Below are 22532 nucleotides of genomic sequence, written 5' to 3' on the forward strand. Positions count from 1 at the left end.
CAAAAGAGGAGAGGAGTGGAAAGAAGGAGGCAGAGAGGAATGAGTCAAAGGTAGACGTGGGGAGGTTAAAGTCGCCCAGAACTGTGAGAGGTGAGCCGTCCTCAGGAAATGAGCTTATCAAGGCATCAAGCTCATTGATGAACTCTCCGAGGGAACCTGGAGGGCGATAAATGATAAGGATGTTAAGCTTGAAAGGGCTGGTAACTGTGACAGCATGGAATTCAAAGGAGGCGATAGACAGATGTGTAAGGGGAGAAAGAGAGAATGACCACTTGGGAGAGATGAGGATCCCGGTGCCACCACCCCGCTGACCAGAAGCTCTCGGGGTGTGCGAGAACACGTGGGCAGACGAAGAGAGAGCAGTAGGAGTAGCAGTGTTGTCTGTGGTGATCCATGTTTCCGTCAGTGCCAAGAAGTCGAGGGACTGGAGGGGGGCATAGGCTGAGATGAACTCTGCCTTGTTGGCCGCAGATCGGCAGTTCCAGAGGCTACCGGAGACCTGGAACTCCACGTGGGTCGTGCGCGCTGGGACCACCAGATTAGGGTGGCCGCGGCCACGCGGTGTGGAGCGTTTGTATGGTCTGTGCAGAGAGGAGAGAACAGGGATAGACAGACACATAGTTGACAGGCTACAGAAGAGGCTACGCTAATGCAAAGGAGATTGGAATGACAAGTGGACTACACGTCTCGAGTGTTCAGAAAGTTAAGCTTACGTAGCAAGAATCTTATTGACTAAAATGATTAAAATGATACAGTACTGCTGAAGTAGGCTAGCTGGCAGAGGCTGCGTTGTTGACTATGTAGGCTAGCTGGCAGTGTCTGCGTTGTTGACACTACACTAATCAAGTCGTTCCGTTGAGTGTAATAGTTTCTACTGTGCTGCTATTCGGGGCTAGATGGCTAGCTAGCAGTGTTGATTACATTACGTTGCGTTAAAAGAACGACAATAGCCGGCTAGCTAACCTAGGAAATCGCTCAAGACTACACAATTATCTTTGATACAAAGACGGCTATGTAGCTAGCTATGTAGCTAGCTACGATCAAACAAATCAAGCCGTTGTACTGTAATGAAATGAAATGAAAAATGTGATACTACCTGTGGAGCGAAGCGAGATGCGACCGGATTGTTGAGTGCGGAAGTTCTGTTCGGAAGACGTTGGCTAGCTGTTGGCTAGCTAGCAGTGTCTCCTACGTTAAGGACGACAAATAGCTGGCTAGCTAACCTCGGTAAATTAAGATAATCACTCTAAAACTACACACTCTAAACTACACAATTATCTTGGATACGAAGACAGCAAAGACAACTATGTAGCTAGCTAACACTACACTAATCAAGTCGTTCAGTTGAGTGTAATAGTTGTGCTGCTAATCGGTAGACGGTGGACTAGCTAACGGTGGACGTTAGCTAGCTGGCTAGCTGCAGGGCAGTGTAGACTGCGTTAGGACGACGAAATACGATAATTACGCAATTATCTATGATACAAAGACGGCTATGTAGCTAGCTAAGAAGAAATTGCTAAGATTAGACAAATCAAACCGTTGCTAATCGGTAGACGGTGGACTAGCTAACGGTGGACGTTAGCTAGCTGGCTAGCTGCAGGGCAGTGTAGACTGCGTTAGGATGACGAAATACGATAATTACGCAATTATCTATGATACAAAGACGGCTATGTAGCTAGCTAAGAAGAAATTGCTAAGATTAGACAAATCAAACCGTTGTACTATAACTATAACTATAATGAAATGTAATGAAATGTAATACTACCTGCGGACCGAGTGCAGATGCGACCGCTCGCTCCAACCCGGCAGTCCAAAGACCAAACCTAAGGATGATGTTAGAGTTTAAGTATTGCCAATTGGAATTTTGTATTTTATAATTTTGCATACCATCAACACCACAGTCCTTTTTGGGTTGGAGGGTTTTGTATTTTGTCCTGCAGTTTATTCAATGTAATTGGAGAATCTAGTGCGTTCTGGTAGTCTTTAATAGTTGACTAACATTTTGTATTTGATCATGTATATATTTTTGCTGTTCTTTGTTAAAGAGCCCAAAAGATTGGAGAAGTGGTTTACCCATACATCTCCGTTTTGGATAGATAACTCCTTCCTGTTGTTGTTTAGAATTTTCCAATTTTCCAAATGATTAGTCTGGATTCTTCAATTATAATGATTGGATAAGGCAGTCAGTGGATGTTCAAGTAGACTGTGAGTTTGCTGTGATCTGATAAGGCAGTCAGTAGATGTTCAAGTAGACTGTGAGTTTGCTGTGATCTGATAAGGCAGTCAGTGGATGTTCAAGTAGACTGTGAGTTTGCTGTGATCTGATAAGGCAGTCAGTGGATGTTCAAGTAGACTGTGAGTTTGCTGTGATCTGATAAGGCAGTCAGTGGATGTTCAAGTAGACTGTGAGTTTGCTGTGATCTGATAAGGCAGTCAGTGGATGTTCAAGTAGACTGTGAGTTTGCTGTGATCTGATAAGGCAGTCAGTGGATGTTCAAGTAGACTGTGAGTTTGCTGTGATCTGATAAGGCAGTCAGTAGATGTTCAAGTAGACTGTGAGTTTGCTGTGATCTGATAAGGCAGTCAGTGGATGTTCAAGTAGACTGTGAGTTTGCTGTGATCTGATAAGGCAGTCAGTAGATGTTCAAGTAGACTGTGAGTTTGCTGTGATCTGATAAGGCAGTCAGTGGATGTTCAAGTAGACTGTGAGTTTGCTGTGATCTGATAAGGCAGTCAGTGGATGTTCAAGTAGACTGTGAGTTTGCTGTGATCTGATAAGGCAGTCAGTGGATGTTCAAGTAGACTGTGAGTTTGCTGTGATCTGATAAGGCAGTCAGTGGATGTTCAAGTAGACTGTGAGTTTGCTGTGATCTGATAAGGCAGTCAGTGGATGTTCAAGTAGACTGTGAGTTTGCTGTGATCTGATAAGGCAGTCAGTGGATGTTCAAGTAGACTGTGAGTTTGCTGTGATCTGATAAGGCAGTCAGTGGATGTTCAAGTAGACTGTGAGTTTGCTGTGATCTGATAAGGCAGTCAGTGGATGTTCAAGTAGACTGTGAGTTTGCTGTGATCTGATAAGGCAGTCAGTGGATGTTCAAGTAGACTGTGAGTTTGCTGTGATCTGATAAGGCAGTCAGTGGATGTTCAAGTAGACTGTGAGTTTGCTGTGATCTGATAAGGCAGTCAGTGGATGTTCAAGTAGACTGTGAGTTTGCTGTGATCTGATAAGGCAGTCAGTGGATGTTCAAGTAGACTGTGAGTTTGCTGTGATCTGATAAGGCAGTCAGTGGATGTTCAAGTAGACTGTGAGTTTGCTGTGATCTGATAAGGCAGTCAGTGGATGTTCAAGTAGACTGTGAGTTTGCTGTGATCTGATAAGGCAGTCAGTGGATGTTCAAGTAGACTGTGAGTTTGCTGTGATCTGATAAGGCAGTCAGTGGATGTTCAAGTAGACTGTGAGTTTGCTGTGATCTGATAAGGCAGTCAGTGGATGTTCAAGTAGACTGTGAGTTTGCTGTGATCTGATAAGGCAGTCAGTGGATGTTCAAGTAGACTGTGAGTTTGCTGTGATCTGATAAGGCAGTCAGTGGATGTTCAAGTAGACTGTGAGTTTGCTGTGATCTGATAAGGCAGTCAGTGGATGTTCAAGTAGACTGTGAGTTTGCTGTGATCTGATAAGGCAGTCAGTGGATGTTCAAGTAGACTGTGAGTTTGCTGTGATCTGATAAGGCAGTCAGTAGATGTTCAAGTAGACTGTAAGTTCGCTGTGATCTGATAAGGCAGTCAGTAGATGTTCAAGTAGACTGTAAGTTCGCTGTGATCTGATAAGGCAGTCAGTGTGCTGACTGTGAACGCTCTGAGAGACTCCGGGTTGAGGTCAGTGATAAAGTAGTCTACTGTGCTATTGCCAAGAGATGAGCTATAGGTGTACCTACCGTAGGATTCCCCTCAGAGCCATTGACTATGTACATACCCAACGTCTGACAGAGCTGCAAGCGTTATGACCCGTTTTTGTTGGTTACGTTGTAGTTGTACCAATGGAAGAGGGGATGCTGTCACCTGCAGGTAAGTGTTTGTCCCCCTGTGTGCTGAGGGTGTCAGGTTCTTGTCCAGTTCTGGCATTTAGGTCGCCACAGACTAGTACATGTCCCTGGGCCTGGAAATGATTGATTTCCTCCTCCAGGATGGAGAAGCTGTCTTCATTAATGGGGATTCTAGTGATGGGATATAGGTAGCACACAGGAGGACATTTTTCTCTGTTTTGAATATCTCCTATTCCCCCCCAGGTCTAAGTTGAACCTGTCTCAGAAGACAGTCTCTCTGTGGTCGTGGGTGAACCGGCCCCAGGAGGTGGAGAGGCTGTCTAACCCGCTCTACGAGGCCAACTGTCTGGTTATATGGCCCTCCGTAGCCCCTCAGAGCCTGCTACTATGGGAAGGTAAGAACCTGGCTCCATTCCTAACCCCTGACCCCAAATGTTCTGCCTTACTCCCAGGTCGGTGTTCTGTTTTGGATGGTTCACGAGTAGAATGGGTTTAGGGGAGCTCGACACTGACTTACTCGGACGCACGACTAGCAACATCTAATATTCCAAACTACATTTTTGTGTGAGAGTTGTTCATTTTTTACACTTTGCATTTATTTTTATTTTTTTACAATTTCACAAAAAATAGGACTTTCAAAACAAAAAGTGTTCGTCTATTCCAGCTGCCCTCCCTTTTCTTAGTTTCTTGTTCACTTCTCAGTATGACCTCTTCCACTTCCTCTCTTCCTTTTTCTTTCTCTTAGTATCTGTATTTATTATGGATCCCCATTAGTTCCTGCCAAGGCAGCAGCTACTCTTCCTGAGGTTTATTATGGATCCCCATTAGTTCCTGCCAAGGCAGCAGCTACTCTTCCTGGGGTTTATTATGGATCCCCATTAGTTCCTGCCAAGGCAGCAGCTACTCTTCCTGAGGTTTATTATGGATCCTCATTAGTTCCTGCCAAGGCAGCAGCTACTCTTCCTGGGGTTTATTATGGATCCCCATTAGTTCCTGCCAAGGCAGCAGCTACTCTTCCTGGGGTTTATTATGGATCCCCATTAGTTCCTGCCAAGGCAGCAGCTACTCTTCCTGGGGTTTATTATGGATCCCCATTAGTTCCTGCCAAGGCAGCAGCTACTCTTCCTGGGGTTTATTATGGATCCCCATTAGTTCCTGTCAAGGCAGCAGCTACTCTTCCTGGGGTTTATTATGGATCCCCATTAGTTCCTGCCAAGGCAGCAGCTACTCTTCCTGGGGTTTATTATGGATCCCCATTAGTTCATGTCAAGGCAGCAGCTACTCTTCCTGGGGTTTATTATGGATCCCCATTAGTTCCTGCCAAGGCAGCAGCTACTCTTCCTGGGGTTTATTATGGATCCCCATTAGTTCCTGTCAAGGCAGCAGCTACTCTTCCTGGGGTTTATTATGGATCCCCATTAGTTCCTGCCAAGTCAGCAGCTACTCTTCCTGGGGTTTATTATGGATCCCCATTAGTTCCTGCCAAGGCAGCAGTTGCTCTTCCTGGGGTTTATTATGGATCCCCATTAGTTCCTGCCAAGGACAGCAGCTACTCTTCCTGGGGTTTATTATGGATCCCCATTAGTTCCTGCCACGGCAGCAGTTGCTCTTCCTGGGGTTTATTATGGATCCCCATTAGTTCCTGCCAAGGACAGCAGCTACTCTTCCTGGGGTTTATTATGGATCCCCATTAGTTCCTGCCAAGGCAGCAGCTACTCTTCCTGGGGGTTATTATGGATCCCCATTAGTTCCTGTCAAGGCAGCAGCTACTCTTCCTGGGGTTTATTATGAATCCACATTAGTTCCTGCCAAGGCAGCAGCTACTCTTCCTGGGGTTTATTATGGATCCCCATTAGTTCCTGCCAAGGCAGCAGCTACTCTTCCTGGGGTTTATTATGGATCCCCATTAGTTCCTGCCAAGGCAGCAGCTACTCTTCCTGGGGTTTATTATGGATCCCCATTAGTTCCTGTCAAGGCAGCAGCTACTCTTCCTGGGGTTTATTATGAATCCACATTAGTTCCTGCCAAGGCAGCAGCTACTCTTCCTGGGGTTTATTATGGATCCCCATTAGTTCCTGCCAAGGCAGCAGCTACTCTTCCTGGGGTTTATTATGGATCCCCATTAGTTCCTGCCAAGGCAGCAGCTACTCTTCCTGGGGTTTATTATGGATCCCCATTAGTTCCTGCCAAGGCAGCAGCTACTCTTCCTGGGGTTTATTATGGATCCCCATTAGTTCCTGCCAAGGCAGCAGCTACTCTTCCTGGGGTTTATTATGGATCCCCATTAGTTCCTGCCAAGGCAGCAGCTACTCTTCCTGGGGTTTATTATGGATCCCCATTAGTTCCTGTCAAGGCAGCAGCTACTCTTCCTGGGGTTTATTATGGATCCCCATTAGTTCCTGCCAAGGCAGCATCTACTCTTCCTGGGGTTTATTATTATATTTCACATTATTTAACTAGGCAAGTCAGTTAAGAACAAAATGACAATGACGGCCTAGGAACAGTGGGTTAACTGCCTTGTTCAGGGGCAGAACGACAGCTCGGGGATTCGATCTAGAACCCTTCCGGTTACTAGTCCAACGCTCTAACCACTAGGCTACCTACCATTCCCTCAGGACACTACTCTACCACCACATATCCACAACACAAAATCCATGGGTGTTTCTCAATATGCATGCTACCGTGCTCCACAGTCTCATGCTCAGAGTGCATTCTCCAACAATGTTCTCTTGAATACGTTCTTGTGAGGACGACAGTGGAGAACACATAGAATATTCCATTTGAGCAGCACTCCCCCTACTGTATTACCTCACGCTGAGCAGCATTCCCCTACTGTATTACCTCATGCTGAGCAGCACTCCCCCTACTGTATTACCTCACGCTGAGCAGCACTCCCCCTACTGTATTACCTCAGCACTCCCCCTACTGTATTACCTCACGCCGAGCAGCACTCGCCCTACTGTATTACCTCACGCTGAGCAGCATTCCCTCTACTGTATTACCTCACGCTGAGCAGCACTCCCCCTACTGTATTACCTCACGCTGAGCAACACTCCCCCTACTGTATTACCTCACGCTGAGCAGCACTCCCCCTACTGTATTACCCCATGCTGAGCAGCACTCCCCCTACTGTATTACCTCACGCTGAGCAGCACTCCCCCTACTGTATTACCTCACGCTGAGCAGCATTCCCCTACTGTATTACCTCACTTACCTCACGCTGAGCAGCATTCCCCCTACTGTATTACCTCACGCTGAGCAGCATTCCCCCTACTGTATTACCTCACGCTGAGCAGCACTTCCCCTACTGTATTACCTCACTTACCTCATGCTGAGCAGCATTCCCCCTACTGTATTACCTCATGCTGAGCAGCATTCCCCCTACTGTATTACCTCACGCTGAGCAGCACTCCCCCTACTGTATTACCTCATGCTGAGCAGCACTCCCCCTACTGTATTACCTCACGCTGAGCAGCACTCCCCCTACTGTATTACCTCATGCTGAGCAGCACTCCCCCTACTGTATTACCTCATGCTGAGCAGCATTCCCCTACTGTATTACCTCACTTACCTCACGCTGAGCAGCACTCCCCCTACTGTATTACCTCACGCTGAGCAGCACTCCCCCTACTGTATTACCTCACGCTGAGCAGCACTCCCCCTACTGTATTACCTCACGCTGAGCAGCACTCCCCCTACTGTATTACCTCACGCTGAGCAACACTCCCCCCACTGTATTACCTCACGCTGAGCAGCACTCCCCCTACTGTATTACCTCATGCTGAACAGCACTCCCCCTACTGTATTACCTCACGCTGAGCAACACTCCCCCTACTGTATTACCTCATGCTGAGCAGCACTCCCCCTACTGTATTACCTCACGCTGAGCAACACTCCCCCTACTGTATTACCTCACGCTGAGCAGCACTCCCCCTACTGTATTACCTCACGCTGAGCAGCATTCCCCTACTGTATTACCTCACGCTGAGCAACACTCCCCCTACTGTATTACCTCATGCTGAGCAACACTCCCCCTACTGTATTACCTCACGCTGAGCAGCACTCCCCCTACTGTATTACCTCACGCTGAGCAGCACTCCCCTACTGTATTACCTCACGCTGAGCAGCACTCCCCCTACTGTATTACCTCACGCTGAGCAGCACTCCCCCTACTGTATTACCTCACGCTGAGCAGCACTCCCCTACTGTATTACCTCACGCTGAGCAGCACTCCCCCCTACTGTATTACCTCACGCTGAGCAGCACTCCCCTACTGTATTACCTCACGCTGAGTAGCTGTTCCCCTACTGTATTACCTCACGCTGAGCAGCACTCCCCCTACTGTATTACCTCACGCTGAGCAGCACTCCCCTACTGTATTACCTCACACTGAGCAGCACCCCCTACTGTATTACCTGACACTGAGCAGCACTCCCCCTACTGTATTACCTCACGCTGAGTAGCTGTTCCCCTACTGTATTACCTCACGCTGAGCAGCACTCCCCCTACTGTATTACCTCACGCTGCACCTCCCCCCTACTGTATTACCTCATGCTGAGCAGCACTCCCCCTACTGTATTACCTCACACTGAGCAGCACTCCCCCTACTGTATTACCTCACGCTGAGCAGCACTCCCTCTACTGTATTACCTCACGCTGAGCAGCACTCCCCCTACTGTATTACCTCACGCTAAGCAGCACTCCCCCTACTGTATTACCTCACGCTGAGCAGCACTCCCCCTACTGTATTACCTCACGCTGAGCAGCACGCCCCCTACTGTATTACCTCACGCTGAGCAGCACTCCCCCTACTGTATTACCTCACGCTGAGCAGCACTCCCCTACTGTATTACCTCCCACTGAGCAGCACTCCCCTACTGTATTACCTCAGCACTCCCCCTACTGTATTACCTCACGCTGCACCTCCCCTACTGTATTACCTCACGCTGAGCAGCACTCCCCTACAGTATTACCTCACGCTGAGCAGCACTCCCCCTACTGTATTACCTCACGCTGAGCAGCACTCCCCCTACTGTATTACCTCACGCCGAGCAGCACTCCCCTACTGTATTACCTCACGCTGAGCAGCACTCCCCCCCCTACTGTATTACCTCACGCTGCACCTCCCCCTACTGTATTACCTCACGCTGCACCTCCTCCTACTGTATTACCTCACGCTGAGCAGCACTCCCCCTACTGTATTACCTCACGCTGAGCAGCACTCCCCTACTGTATTACCTCACGCTGAGCAGCACTCCCCCTACTGTATTACCTCACGCTGCACCTCCCTCTACTGTATTACCTCACGCTGCACCTCCCCCTACTGTATTACCTCACGCTGCACCTCCCCTACTGTATTACCTGACACTGAGCAGCACTCCCCTACTGTATTACCTCACGCTGAGTAGCTGTTCCTCTACTGTATTACCTCACGCTGAGCAGCACTCCCCTACTGTATTACCTCACGCTGAGCAGCACTCCTCTACTGTATTACCTCACGCTGCACCTCCCCTACTGTATTACCTCACGCTGAGCAGCACTCCCCTACTGTATTACCTCACGCTGAGCAGCACACCCCTACTGTATTACCTCAGCACTCCCCTACTGTATTACCTCACGCTGAGCAGCACTCCCCTACTGTATTACCTCACGCTGCACCTCCCCCTACTGTATTACCTCACGCTGAGCAGCACTCCCCTACTGTATTACCTCACGCTGAGCAGCACTCCCTCTACTGTATTACCTCACGCTGAGCAGCACTCCCCTACTGTATTACCTCACGCTGAGCAGCACTCCCCCTACTGTATTACCTCACGCTGAGCAGCACTCCCCTACTGTATTACCTCACGCTGAGCAGCACTCCCCCACTGTATTACCTCCCACTGAGCAGCACTCCCCCCTACTGTATTACCTCCCACTGAGCAGCACTCCCCTACTGTATTACCTCAGCACTCCCCCTACTGTATTACCTCACGCTGAGCAGCACTCCCCTACTGTATTACCTCACGCTGCACCTCCCCTACTGTATTACCTCACGCTGAGCAGCACTCCCCTACTGTATTACCTCACGCTGAGCAGCACTCCCCTTACTCTATTACCTCACGCTGAGCAGCACTCCCCTACTGTATTACCTCAGCACTCCCCCTACTGTATTACCTCACGCTGCACCTCCCCCTACTGTATTACCTCACGCTGAGCAGCACTCCCCTACTGTATTACCTCACGCTGAGCAGCACTCCCCTACTGTATTACCCTCATGCTGCACCTCCCCCTACTGTATTACCTCACGCTGAACAGCACTCCCCTACTGTATTACCTCGCTGAGCAGCACTCCCCTACTGTATTACCTCACGCTGAGCAGCACTCCCCCACTGTATTACCTCCCACTGAGCAGCACTCCCCCTACTGTATTACCTCCCACTGAGCAGCACTCCCCTACTGTATTACCTCAGCACTCCCCCTACTGTATTACCTCACGCTGCACCTCCCCCCTACTGTATTACCTCACGCTGAGCAGCACTCCCTCTACTGTATTACCTCACGCTGAGCAGCACTACCCCTACTGTATTACCTCACGCTGAGCAGCACTGCCCTTACTCTATTACCTCACGCTGAGCAGCACTCCCCCTACCTTATTACCTCACGCTGAGCAGCACTCCCCTACTGTATTACCTCAGCACTCCCCTACTGTATTACCTCACGCTGCACCTCCCCTACTGTATTACCTCACGCTGAGCAGCACTCCCCTACTGTATTACCTCACGCTGAGCAGCACTCCCCTACTGTATACCCTCATGCTGCACCTCCCCTACTGTATTACCTCACGCTGAACAGCACTCCCCTACTGTATTACCTCGCGCTGAGCAGCACTCCCCCTACTGTATTACCTCACGCTGAGCAGCACTCCCCTACTGTATTACCTCACGCTGAGCAGCACTCCCCTACTGTATTACCTCACGCTGAGCAGCACTCCCCTACTGTATTACCTCACGCTGAGCAGCACTCCCCCTACTGTATTACCTCATGCTGAGCAGCACTCCCCTACTGTATTACCTCATGCTGAGCAGCATTCCCTACTGTATTACCTCACTTACCTCACGCTGAGCAGCACTCCCCCTACTGTATTACCTCACGCTGAGCAGCACTCCCCTACTGTATTACCTCACGCTGAGCAGCACTCCCTACTGTATTACCTCACGCTGAGCAGCACTCCCCCTGCTGTATTACCTCACGCTGAGCAGCACTCCCCCTACTGTATTACCTCACGCTGAGCAGCACTCCCCTACTGTATTACCTCACGCTGAGCAGCACTCCCCCACTGTATTACCTCCCACTGAGCAGCACTCCCCTACTGTATTACCTCCCACTGAGCAGCACTCCCCCTACTGTATTACCTCAGCACTCCCCCTACTGTATTACCTCACGCTGCACCTCCCCCCTACTGTATTACCTCACGCTGAGCAGCACTCCCCCTACTGTATTACCTCACGCTGAGCAGCACTACCCCTACTGTATTACCTCACGCTGAGCAGCACTCCCCTTACTCTATTACCTCACGCTGAGCAGCACTCCCCCTACCTTATTACCTCACGCTGAGCAGCACTCCCCCTACTGTATTACCTCAGCACTCCCCCTACTGTATTACCTCACGCTGCACCTCCCCCCTACTGTATTACCTCACGCTGATCAGCACTCCCCCTACTGTATTACCTCACGCTGAGCAGCACTCCCCCTACTGTATTACCCTCATGCTGCACCTCCCCCCTACTGTATTACCTCACGCTGAACAGCACTCCCCTACTGTATTACCTCGCGCTGAGCAGCACTCCCCTACTGTATTACCTCACGCTGAGCAGCACTCCCCTACTGTATTACCTCACGCTGAGCAGCACTCCCTACTGTATTACCTCACGCTGAGCAGCACTCCCCTACTGTATTACCTCACGCTGAGCAGCATTCCCCTACTGTATTACCTCATGCTGAGCAGCACTCCCCTACTGTATTACCTCACGCTGAGCAGCACTCCCCTACTGTATTACCTCACGCTGAGCAGCACTCCCCTACTGTATTACCTCATGCTGAGCAGCACTCCCCCTACTGTATTACCTCACGCTGAGCAGCACTCCCCCTACTGTATTACCTCATGCTGAGCAGCATTCCCCTACTGTATTACCTCACTTACCTCACGCTGAGCAGCACTCCCCCTACTGTATTACCTCACGCTGAGCAGCACTCCCCTACTGTATTACCTCACGCTGAGCAGCACTCCCCCTACTGTATTACCTCACGCTGAGCAGCACTCCCCCTACTGTATTACCTCACGCTGCACCTCCCCCCTACTGTATTACCTCACGCTGAGCAACACTCCCCCTACTGTATTACCTCACGCTGAGCAGCACTCCCCCTACTGTATTACCTCACGCTGAGCAGCACTCCCCCTACTGTATTACCCTCATGCTGCACCTCCCCTACTGTATTACCTCACGCTGAACAGCACTCCCCTACTGTATTACCTCGCGCTGAGCAGCACTCCCCTAATGTATTACCTCACGCTGAGCAGCACTCCCCCCTACTGTATTACCTCACGCTGAGCAGCACTCCCCTACTTTATTACCTCACGCTGAGAACTGCTCCCCTACGGTATTACCTCACGCTGAGCAGCACTCCCCTACTGTATTACCTCACGCTGAGCAGCACTCCCCTACTGTATTACCTCACGCTGCACCTCCCCCTACTGTATTACCTCACGCTGAGCAGCACTCCCCTACTGTATTACCTCAAGCTGAGCAGCACTCCTCTACTGTATTACCTCACGCTGAGCAGCACTCCCCCTACTGTATTACCTCACGCTGAGCAGCACTCCCCTACTGTATTACCTCACGCTGAGCAGCACTCCCCCACTGTGGCTTACCTCCCACTGAGCAGCACTCCCCCTACTGTATTACCTCCCACTGAGCAGCACTCCCCTACTGTATTACCTCAGCACTCCCCCTACTGTATTACCTCACGCTGCACCTCCCCTACTGTATTACCTCACGCTGAGCAGCACTCCCCTACTGTATTACCTCACGCTGAGCAGCACTACCCCTACTGTATTACCTCACGCTGAGCAGCACTCCCTTACTCTATTACCTCACGCTGAGCAGCACTCCCCCTACCTTATTACCTCACGCTGAGCAGCACTCCCCCTACTGTATTACCTCAGCACTCCCCTACTGTATTACCTCACGCTGCACCTCCCCCTACTGTATTACCTCACGCTGAGCAGCACTCCCCTACTGTATTACCTCACGCTGAGCAGCACTCCCCCTACTGTATTACCCTCATGCTGCACCTCCCCCTACTGTATTACCTCACGCTGAACAGCACTCCCCTACTGTATTACCTCACGCTGAACAGCACTCCCCTACTGTATTACCTCACGCTGAGCAGCACTCCCCTACTGTATTACCTCACGCTGAGCAGCACTCCCCTACTGTATTACCTCACGCTGAACAGCACTCCCCTACTGTATTACCTCACGCTGAGCAGCACTCCCCCTACTGTATTACCTCATGCTGAGCAGCACTCCCCTACTGTATTACCTCACGCTGAGCAGCACTCCCCTACTGTATTACCTCATGCTGAGCAGCACTCCCCTTACTGTATTACCTCATGCTGAGCAGCACTCCCCCTACTGTATTACCTCATGCTGAGCAGCATTCCCTACTGTATTACCTCATTTACCTCACGCTGAGCAGCACTCCCCTACTGTATTACCTCACGCTGAGCAGCACTCCCCTACTGTATTACCTCACGCTGCACCTCCCCCTACTGTATTACCTCACGCTGAGCAACACTCCCCTACTGTATTACCTCACGCTGAGCAGCACTCCCCCTACTGTATTACCTCACGCTGAGCAGCACTCCCCTACTGTATTACCCTCATGCTGCACCTCCCCTACTGTATTACCTCACGCTGAACAGCACTCCCTACTGTATTACCTCGCGCTGAGCAGCACTCCCCTACTGTATTACCTCACGCTGAGCAGCACTCCCCTACTGTATTACCTCACGCTGAGCAGCACTCACCCTACTTTATTACCTCACGCTGAGAACTGCTCCCCTACGGTATTACCTCACGCTGAGCAGCACTCCCCTACTGTATTACCTCACGCTGAGCAGCACTCCCCCTACTGTATTACCTCACGCTGAGCAGCACTCCCCCTACTGTATTACCTCACGCTAAGCAGCACTCCCCCTACTGTATTACCTCACGCTGAGCAACACTCCCCCTACTGTATTACCTCACGCTGAGCAACACTCCCCCTACTGTATTACCTCACGCTGAGCAGCACTCCCCCTACTGTATTACCCTCATGCTGCACCTCCCCCCTACTGTATTACCTCACGCTGAACAGCACTCCCCCTACTGTATTACCTCGCGCTGAGCAGCACTCCCCCTACTGTATTACCTCACGCTGAGCAGCACTCCCCCTACTGTATTACCTCACGCTGATCAGCACTCCCCCTACTTTATTACCTCACGCTGAGAACTGCTCCCCTACGGTATTACCTCACGCTGAGCAGCACTCCCCTACTGTATTACCTCACGCTGAGCAGCACTCCCCCTACTGTATTACCTCACGCTGAGCAGCACTCCCCTACTGTATTACCTCACGCTGAGCAGCACCCCCTACTGTATTACCTGACACTGAGCAGCCCTCCCCCTACTGTATTACCTCACGCTGAGCAGCACTCCCCCTACTGTATTACCTCACGCTGAGCAGCACTCCCCCTACTGTATTACCTCATGCTGAGCAGCATTCCCCTACTGTATTACCTCATTTACCTCACGCTGAGCAGCACTCCCCCTACTGTATTACCTCACGCTGAGCAGCACTCCCCCTACTGTATTACCTCACGCTGCACCTCCCCCCTACTGTATTACCTCACGCTGAGCAACACTCCCCCTACTGTATTACCTCACGCTGAGCAGCACTCCCCCTACTGTATTACCTCACGCTGAGCAGCACTCCCCCTACTGTATTACCCTCATGCTGCACCTCCCCCCTACTGTATTACCTCACGCTGAACAGCACTCCCCCTACTGTATTACCTCGCGCTGAGCAGCACTCCCCCTACTGTATTACCTCACGCTGAGCAGCACTCCCCCTACTGTATTACCTCACGCTGAGCAGCACTCACCCTACTTTATTACCTCACGCTGAGAACTGCTCCCCCTACGGTATTACCTCACGCTGAGCAGCACTCCCCCTACTGTATTACCTCACGCTGAGCAGCACTCCCCCTACTGTATTACCTCACGCTGAGCAGCACTCCCCCTACTGTATTACCTCACGCTAAGCAGCACTCCCCCTACTGTATTACCTCACGCTGAGCAACACTCCCCCTACTGTATTACCTCACGCTGAGCAACACTCCCCCTACTGTATTACCTCACGCTGAGCAGCACTCCCCCTACTGTATTACCCTCATGCTGCACCTCCCCCCTACTGTATTACCTCACGCTGAACAGCACTCCCCTACTGTATTACCTCGCTGAGCAGCACTCCCCTACTGTATTACCTCACGCTGAGCAGCACTCCCCTACTGTATTACCTCACGCTGATCAGCACTCCCCTACTTTATTACCTCACGCTGAGAACTGCTCCCTACGGTATTACCTCACGCTGAGCAGCACTCCCCTACTGTATTACCTCACGCTGGGCAGCACTCCCCTACTGTATTACCTCACGCTAAGCAGCACTCCCTACTGTATTACCTCACGCTGAGCAGCACTCCCCTACTGTATTACCTCAGCACTCCCCCTACTGTATTACCTCACGCTGAGCAGCACTCCCCCTACTGTATTACCTCACGCTGAGCAGCACTCCCCTACTGTATTACCTGACACTGAGCAGCACTCCCCTACTGTATTACCTCACGCTGAGCAGCACTCCCCTACTGTATTACCTCACGCTGAGCAGCACTCCCCCTACTGTATTACCTCACGCCGAGCAGCACTCCCCCTACTGTATTACCTCACGCTGAGCAGCACTCCCCTACTGTATTACCTCACGCTGCACCTCCCCTACTGTATTACCTCACGCTGAGCAGCACTCCCCCTACTGTATTACCTCATGCTGCACCTCCCTACTGTATTACCTCACGCTGAGCAGCACTCCCCTACTGTATTACCTCACGCTGAGCAGCACTCCCCTACTGTATTACCTCACGCTGAGCAACACTCCCCCTACTGTATTACCTCACGCTGAGCAGCACTCCCCCTACTGTATTACCTCACGCTGAGCAGCTCTTCCCTTACTGTATTACCTCACGCTGAGCAGCACTTCCCTTACTGTATTACCTCACGCTGAGCAGCACTCCCCCTACTGTATTACCTCACGCTGAGCAGCACTCCCCTACTGTATTACCTCACGCTGAGCAGCACTCCCCTACTGTATTACCTCACGCTGAGCAGCACTCCCCTACTGTATTACCTCACGCTGAGCAGCACTCCCCTACTGTATTACCTCACGCTGAGCAGCACACCCCCTACTGTATTACCTCACGCTGAGCAGCACTCCCCCTACTGTATTACCTCACGCTGAGCAGCACTCCCCTACTGTATTACCTCACGCTGAGCAGCACTTCCCTACTTTATTACCTCACGCTGAGCAACACTCCCCTACTGTATTACCTCACGCTGAGCAGCACTCCCCTACTGTATTACCTCACGCTGAGCAGCACTCCCTACTGTATTACCTCACGCTGAGCAGCACTCCCCTACTGTATTACCTCACGCTGCTCCTCCCCCTACTGTATTACCACGCGCTGAGCAGCACTCCCCTACTGTATTACCTCACACTGAGCAGTACTCCCCTACTGTATTACCTCACGCTGAGCAGCACACCCCTACTGTATTACTCAGCACTCCCCTACTGTATTACCTCGCGCTGAGCAGCACTCCCCCTACTGTATTACCTCACGCTGAGCAGCACTCCCCTACTGTATTACCTCACGCTGAGCAGCACTCCCCTACTTTATTACCTCACGCTGAGAACTGCTCCCTACGGTATTACCTCACGCTGAGCAGCACTCCCCTACTGTATTACCTCCTCACGCTGAGCAGCACTCCCTACTGTATTACCTCACGCTGAGCAGCACTCCCCTACTGTATTACCTCAGCACTCCCCTACTGTATTACCTCACGCTGAGCAGCACTCCCCTACTGTATTACCTCACGCTGAGCAGCACCCCCCTACTGTATTACCTGACACTGAGCAGCCCTCCCCCTACTGTATTACCTCACGCTGAGCAGCACTCCCCTACTGTATTACCTCACGCTGAGCAGCACTCCCCTACTGTATTACCTCACGCTGAGCAGCACACCCCTACTGTATTACCTCACGCTGAGCAGCACTCCCCTACTGTATTACCTCACGCTGAGCAGCACTCCCCCTACTGTATTACCTCACGCTGAGCAGCACTTCCCCTACTTTATTACCTCACGCTGAGCAACACTCCCCCTACTGTATTACCTCACGCTGAGCAGCACTCCCCTACTGTACCTCACGCTGAGCAGCACTCCCCTACTGTATTACCTCACGCTGAGCAGCACTCCCCTACTGTATTACCTCCCTACGCTGCTCCTCCCCCTACTGTATTACCACGCGCTGAGCAGCACTCCCCCTACTGTATTACCTCACACTGAGCAGTACTCCCCCTACTGTATTACCTCACGCTGAGCAGCACACCCCCTACTGTATTACCTCAGCACTCCCCCTACTGTATTACCTCGCGCTGAGCAGCACTCCCCCTACTGTATTACCTCACGCTGAGCAGCACTCCCCCTACTGTATTACCTCACGCTGAGCAGCACTCCCCCTACTTTATTACCTCACGCTGAGAACTGCTCCCCCTACGGTATTACCTCACGCTGAGCAGCACTCCCCCTACTGTATTACCTCACGCTAAGCAGCACTCCCCCTACTGTATTACCTCACGCTGAGCAGCACTCCCCCTACTGTATTACCTCAGCACTCCCCCTACTGTATTACCTCACGCTGAGCAGCACTCCCCCTACTGTATTACCTCACGCTGAGCAGCACCCCCCTACTGTATTACCTGACACTGAGCAGCCCTCCCCCTACTGTATTACCTCACGCTGAGCAGCACTCCCCCTACTGTATTACCTCACGCTGAGCAGCACTCCCCCTACTGTATTACCTCACGCTGAGCAGCACTCCCCCTACTGTATTACCTCACGCTGAGCAGCACTCCCCTACTGTATTACCTCACGCTGAGCAGCACACCCCTACTGTATTACCTCACGCTGAGCAGCACTCCCCCTACTGTATTACCTCACGCTGAGCAGCACTCCCCCTACTGTATTACCTCACGCTGAGCAGCACTCCCCCTACTGTATTACCTCACGCTGAGCAGCACTTCCCCTACTTTATTACCTCACGCTGAGCAACACTCCCCCTACTGTATTACCTCACGCTGAGAAGCACTCCCCCTACTTTATTACCTCACGCTGAGCAGCACTCCCCCTACTGTATTACCTCACGCTGAGCAGCACTCCCCCTACTGTATTACCTCACGCTGAGCAGCTGTGCCCCTACTGTATTACCTCACACTGAGCAGCACCCCCCTACTGTATTACCTGACACTGAGCAGCACTCCCCCTACTGTATTACCTCACGCTGAGCAGCACTCCCCCTACTGTATTACCTCACGCTGAGCAGCACTCCCCCTACTGTATTACCTCACGCTGAGCAGCTGTTCCCCTACTGTATTACCTCACACTGAGCAGCACTCCTCTACTGTATTACCTCACGCTGCACCTCCCCCTACTGTATTACCTCACACTGAGCAGCACTCCCCTACTGTATTACCTCACGCTGAGCAGCACACCCCCCTACTGTAGCAGCACTCCCCTACTGTATTACCTCACGCCGAGCAGCACTCCCCTACTGTATTACCTCACGCTGAGCAGCACTCCCCCTACTGTATTACCTCACGCTGAGCAGCTGTGCCCCTACTGTATTACCTCACACTGAGCAGCACCCCCCTACTGTATTACCTGACACTGAGCAGCACTCCCCCTACTGTATTACCTCACGCTGAGCAGCACTCCCCCTACTGTATTACCTCACGCTGAGCAGCACTCCCCCTACTGTATTACCTCACGCTGAGCAGCTGTTCCCCTACTGTATTACCTCACACTGAGCAGCACTCCCTCTACTGTATTACCTCACGCTGCACCTCCCCCCTACTGTATTACCTCACACTGAGCAGCACTCCCCCTACTGTATTACCTCACGCTGAGCAGCACACCCCCTACTGTATTACCTCAGCACTCCCCCTACTGTATTACCTCACGCCGAGCAGCACTCCCCCTACTGTATTACCTCACGCTGAGCAGCACTCCCCCTACTGTATTACCTCACGCTGCACCTCCCCCCTACTGTATTACCTCACGCTGAGCAGCACTCCCTCTACTGTATTACCTCACGCTGAGCAGCACTCCCCCTACTGTATTACCTCACGCTGAGCAGCACTCCCCCTACTGTATTACCTCACACTGAGCAGCACTCCCCCTACTGTATTACCTCACGCTGAGCAGCACGCCCCCTACTGTATTACCTCACGCTGAGCAGCACTCCCCCTACTGTATTACCTCACGTTGAGCAGCACTCCCCCTACTGTATTACCTCACGCTGAGCAGCACTTCCCCTACTTTATTACCTCACGCTGAGCAACACTCCCCCTACTGTATTACCTCACGCTGAGCAGCACTCCCCCTACTGTATTACCTCACGCTGAGCAGCACTCCCCCTACTGTATTACCTCACGCTGAGCAGCACTCCCCCGACTGTATTACCTCACGCTGCTCCTCCCCCCTACTGTATTACCACACGCTGAGCAGCACTCCCCCTACTGTATTACCTCACACTGAGCAGTACTCACCCTACTGTATTACCTCACGCTGAGCAGCACACCCCTACTGTATTACCTCAGCACTCCCCCTACTGTATTACCTCGCGCTGAGCAGCACTCCCCCTACTGTATTACCTCACGCTGAGCAGCACTCCCCCTACTGTATTACCTCACACTGAGCAGCACTCCCCTACTGTATTACCTCACGCTGAGCAGCACGCCCCTACTGTATTACCTCACGCTGAGCAGCACTCCCCTACTGTATTACCTCACGCTGAGCAGCACTCCCCTACTGTATTACCTCACGCTGAGCAGCACTCCCCCTACTGTATTACCTCACGCTGAGCAGCACTTCCCCTACTTTATTACCTCACGCTGAGCAACACTCCCCCTACTGTATTACCTCACGCTGAGCAGCACTCCCCCTACTGTATTACCTCACGCTGAGCAGCACTCCCCCTACTGTATTACCTCACGCTGAGCAGCACTCCCCCTACTGTATTACCTCACGCTGCTCCTCCCCCCTACTGTATTACCACGCGCTGAGCAGCACTCCCCCTACTGTATTACCTCACACTGAGCAGCACACCCCCTACTGTATTACCTCAGCACTCCCCCTACTGTATTACCTCGCTGAGCAGCACTCCCCTACTGTATTACCTCACGCTGAGCAGCACTCCCCTACTGTATTACCTCACGCTGAGCAGCACTCCCCTACTTTATTACCTCACGCTGAGAACTGCTCCCCTACGGTATTACCTCACGCTGAGCAGCACTCCCCTACTGTATTACCTCACGCTAAGCAGCACTCCCCTACTGTATAACCTCACGCTGAGCAGCACTCCCCCTACTGTATTACCTCACGCTGCACCTCCCCCTACTGTATTACCTCACGCTGAGCAGCACTCCCCCTACTGTATTACCTCACGCTGAGCAGCACTCCCCCTACTGTATTACCTCACGCTGAGCAGCACTCCCCTACTGTATTACCTCACGCTGAGCAGCACCCCCTACTGTATTACCTGACACTGAGCAGCCCTCCCCTACTGTATTACCTCACGCTGAGCAGCTGTTCCCCTACTGTATTACCTCACACTGAGCAGCACTCCCTCTACTGTATTACCTCACGCTGCACCTCCCCTACTGTATTACCTCACGCTGAGCAGCACTCCCCTACTGTATTACCTCACGCTGAGCAGCACACCCCCTACTGTATTACCTCAGCACTCCCCTACTGTATTACCTCACGCCGAGCAGCACTCCCCTACTGTATTACCTCACGCTGAGCAGCACTCCCCTACTGTATTACCTCACGCTGAGCAGCACTCCCCCTACTGTATTACCTCACGCTGCACCTCCCCCTACTGTATTACCTCACGCTGAGCAGCACTCCCTCTACTGTATTACCTCACGCTGAGCAGCACTCCCCCTACTGTATTACCTCACGCTGAGCAGCACTCCCCCTACTGTATTACCTCACACTGAGCAGCACTCCCCTACTTTATTACCTCACGCTGAGCAGCACGCCCCTACTGTATTACCTCACGCTGAGCAGCACTCCCCCTACTGTATTACCTCACGCTGAGCAGCACTCCCCCTACTGTATTACCTCACTCTGAGCAGCACTACCCCTACTGTTTTACCTCACGCTGAGCAGCACTCCCCCTACTGTATTACCTCATGCTGAGCAGCACTCCCCCTACTGTATTACCTCACGCTGAGCAGCACTCCCCCTACTGTATTACCTCATGCTGAGCAGCATTCCCCTACTGTATTACCTCACTTACCTCACGCTGAGCAGCACTCCCCTACTGTATTACCTCACGCTGAGCAGCACTCCCCTACTGTATTACCTCACGCTGAGCAGCACTCCCCCTACTGTATTACCTCACGCTGAGCAGCACTCCCCTACTGTATTACCTCACGCTGAGCAGCACTCCCCCTACTGTATTACCTCACGCTGAGCAGCACTCCCCCTACTGTATTACCTCACGCTGAGCAGCACTCCCCCTACTGTATTACCTCACGCTGAGCAGCACTCCCCCTACTGTATTACCTCACGCTGCACCTCCCCCTACTGTATTACCTCACGCTGAGCAGCACTCCCCCTACTGTATTACCTCACGCTGAGCAGCACTCCCCTACTGTATTACCTCACGCTGCACCTCCCCCTACTGTATTACCTCACGCTGAGCAGCACCCCCTACTGTATTACCTCACGCTGAGCAGCACTCCCCTACTGTATTACCTCACGCTGAGCAGCACTCCCCTACTGTATTACCTCACGCTGAGCAGCACCCCCCTACTGTATTACCTGACACTGAGCAGCCCTCCCCCTACTGTATTACCTCACGCTGAGCAGCTGTTCCCCTACTGTATTACCTCACACTGAGCAGCACTCCCTCTACTGTATTACCTCACGCTGCACCTCCCCCTACTGTATTACCTCACGCTGAGCAGCACTCCCCCTACTGTATTACCTCACGCTGAGCAGCACACCCCCTACTGTATTACCTCAGCACTCCCCCTACTGTATTACCTCACGCCGAGCAGCACTCCCCC

The 22532-nt window shown here is 51.8% G+C and overlaps 1 protein-coding gene across 2 annotated transcripts in view; it reads left to right on the plus strand.

Annotated features, from left to right (window-relative positions):
* mtmr9 (myotubularin related protein 9) overlaps window positions 1-22532 on the plus strand; it is a 99190-nt gene that overhangs the window by 55255 nt on the left and 21403 nt on the right. For both annotated transcript variants that reach the window (XM_065008558.1, XM_065008559.1), the window contains exon 10: window positions 4287-4438. In XM_065008558.1, the coding sequence (XP_064864630.1) occupies window positions 4287-4438 (152 nt within the window). The remainder of the gene's footprint in view (window positions 1-4286; window positions 4439-22532) is intronic.

Source organism: Oncorhynchus nerka, linkage group LG24 (genome assembly GCF_034236695.1).
Source record: "Oncorhynchus nerka isolate Pitt River linkage group LG24, Oner_Uvic_2.0, whole genome shotgun sequence".
Lineage (NCBI taxonomy): Eukaryota > Metazoa > Chordata > Actinopteri > Salmoniformes > Salmonidae > Oncorhynchus > Oncorhynchus nerka.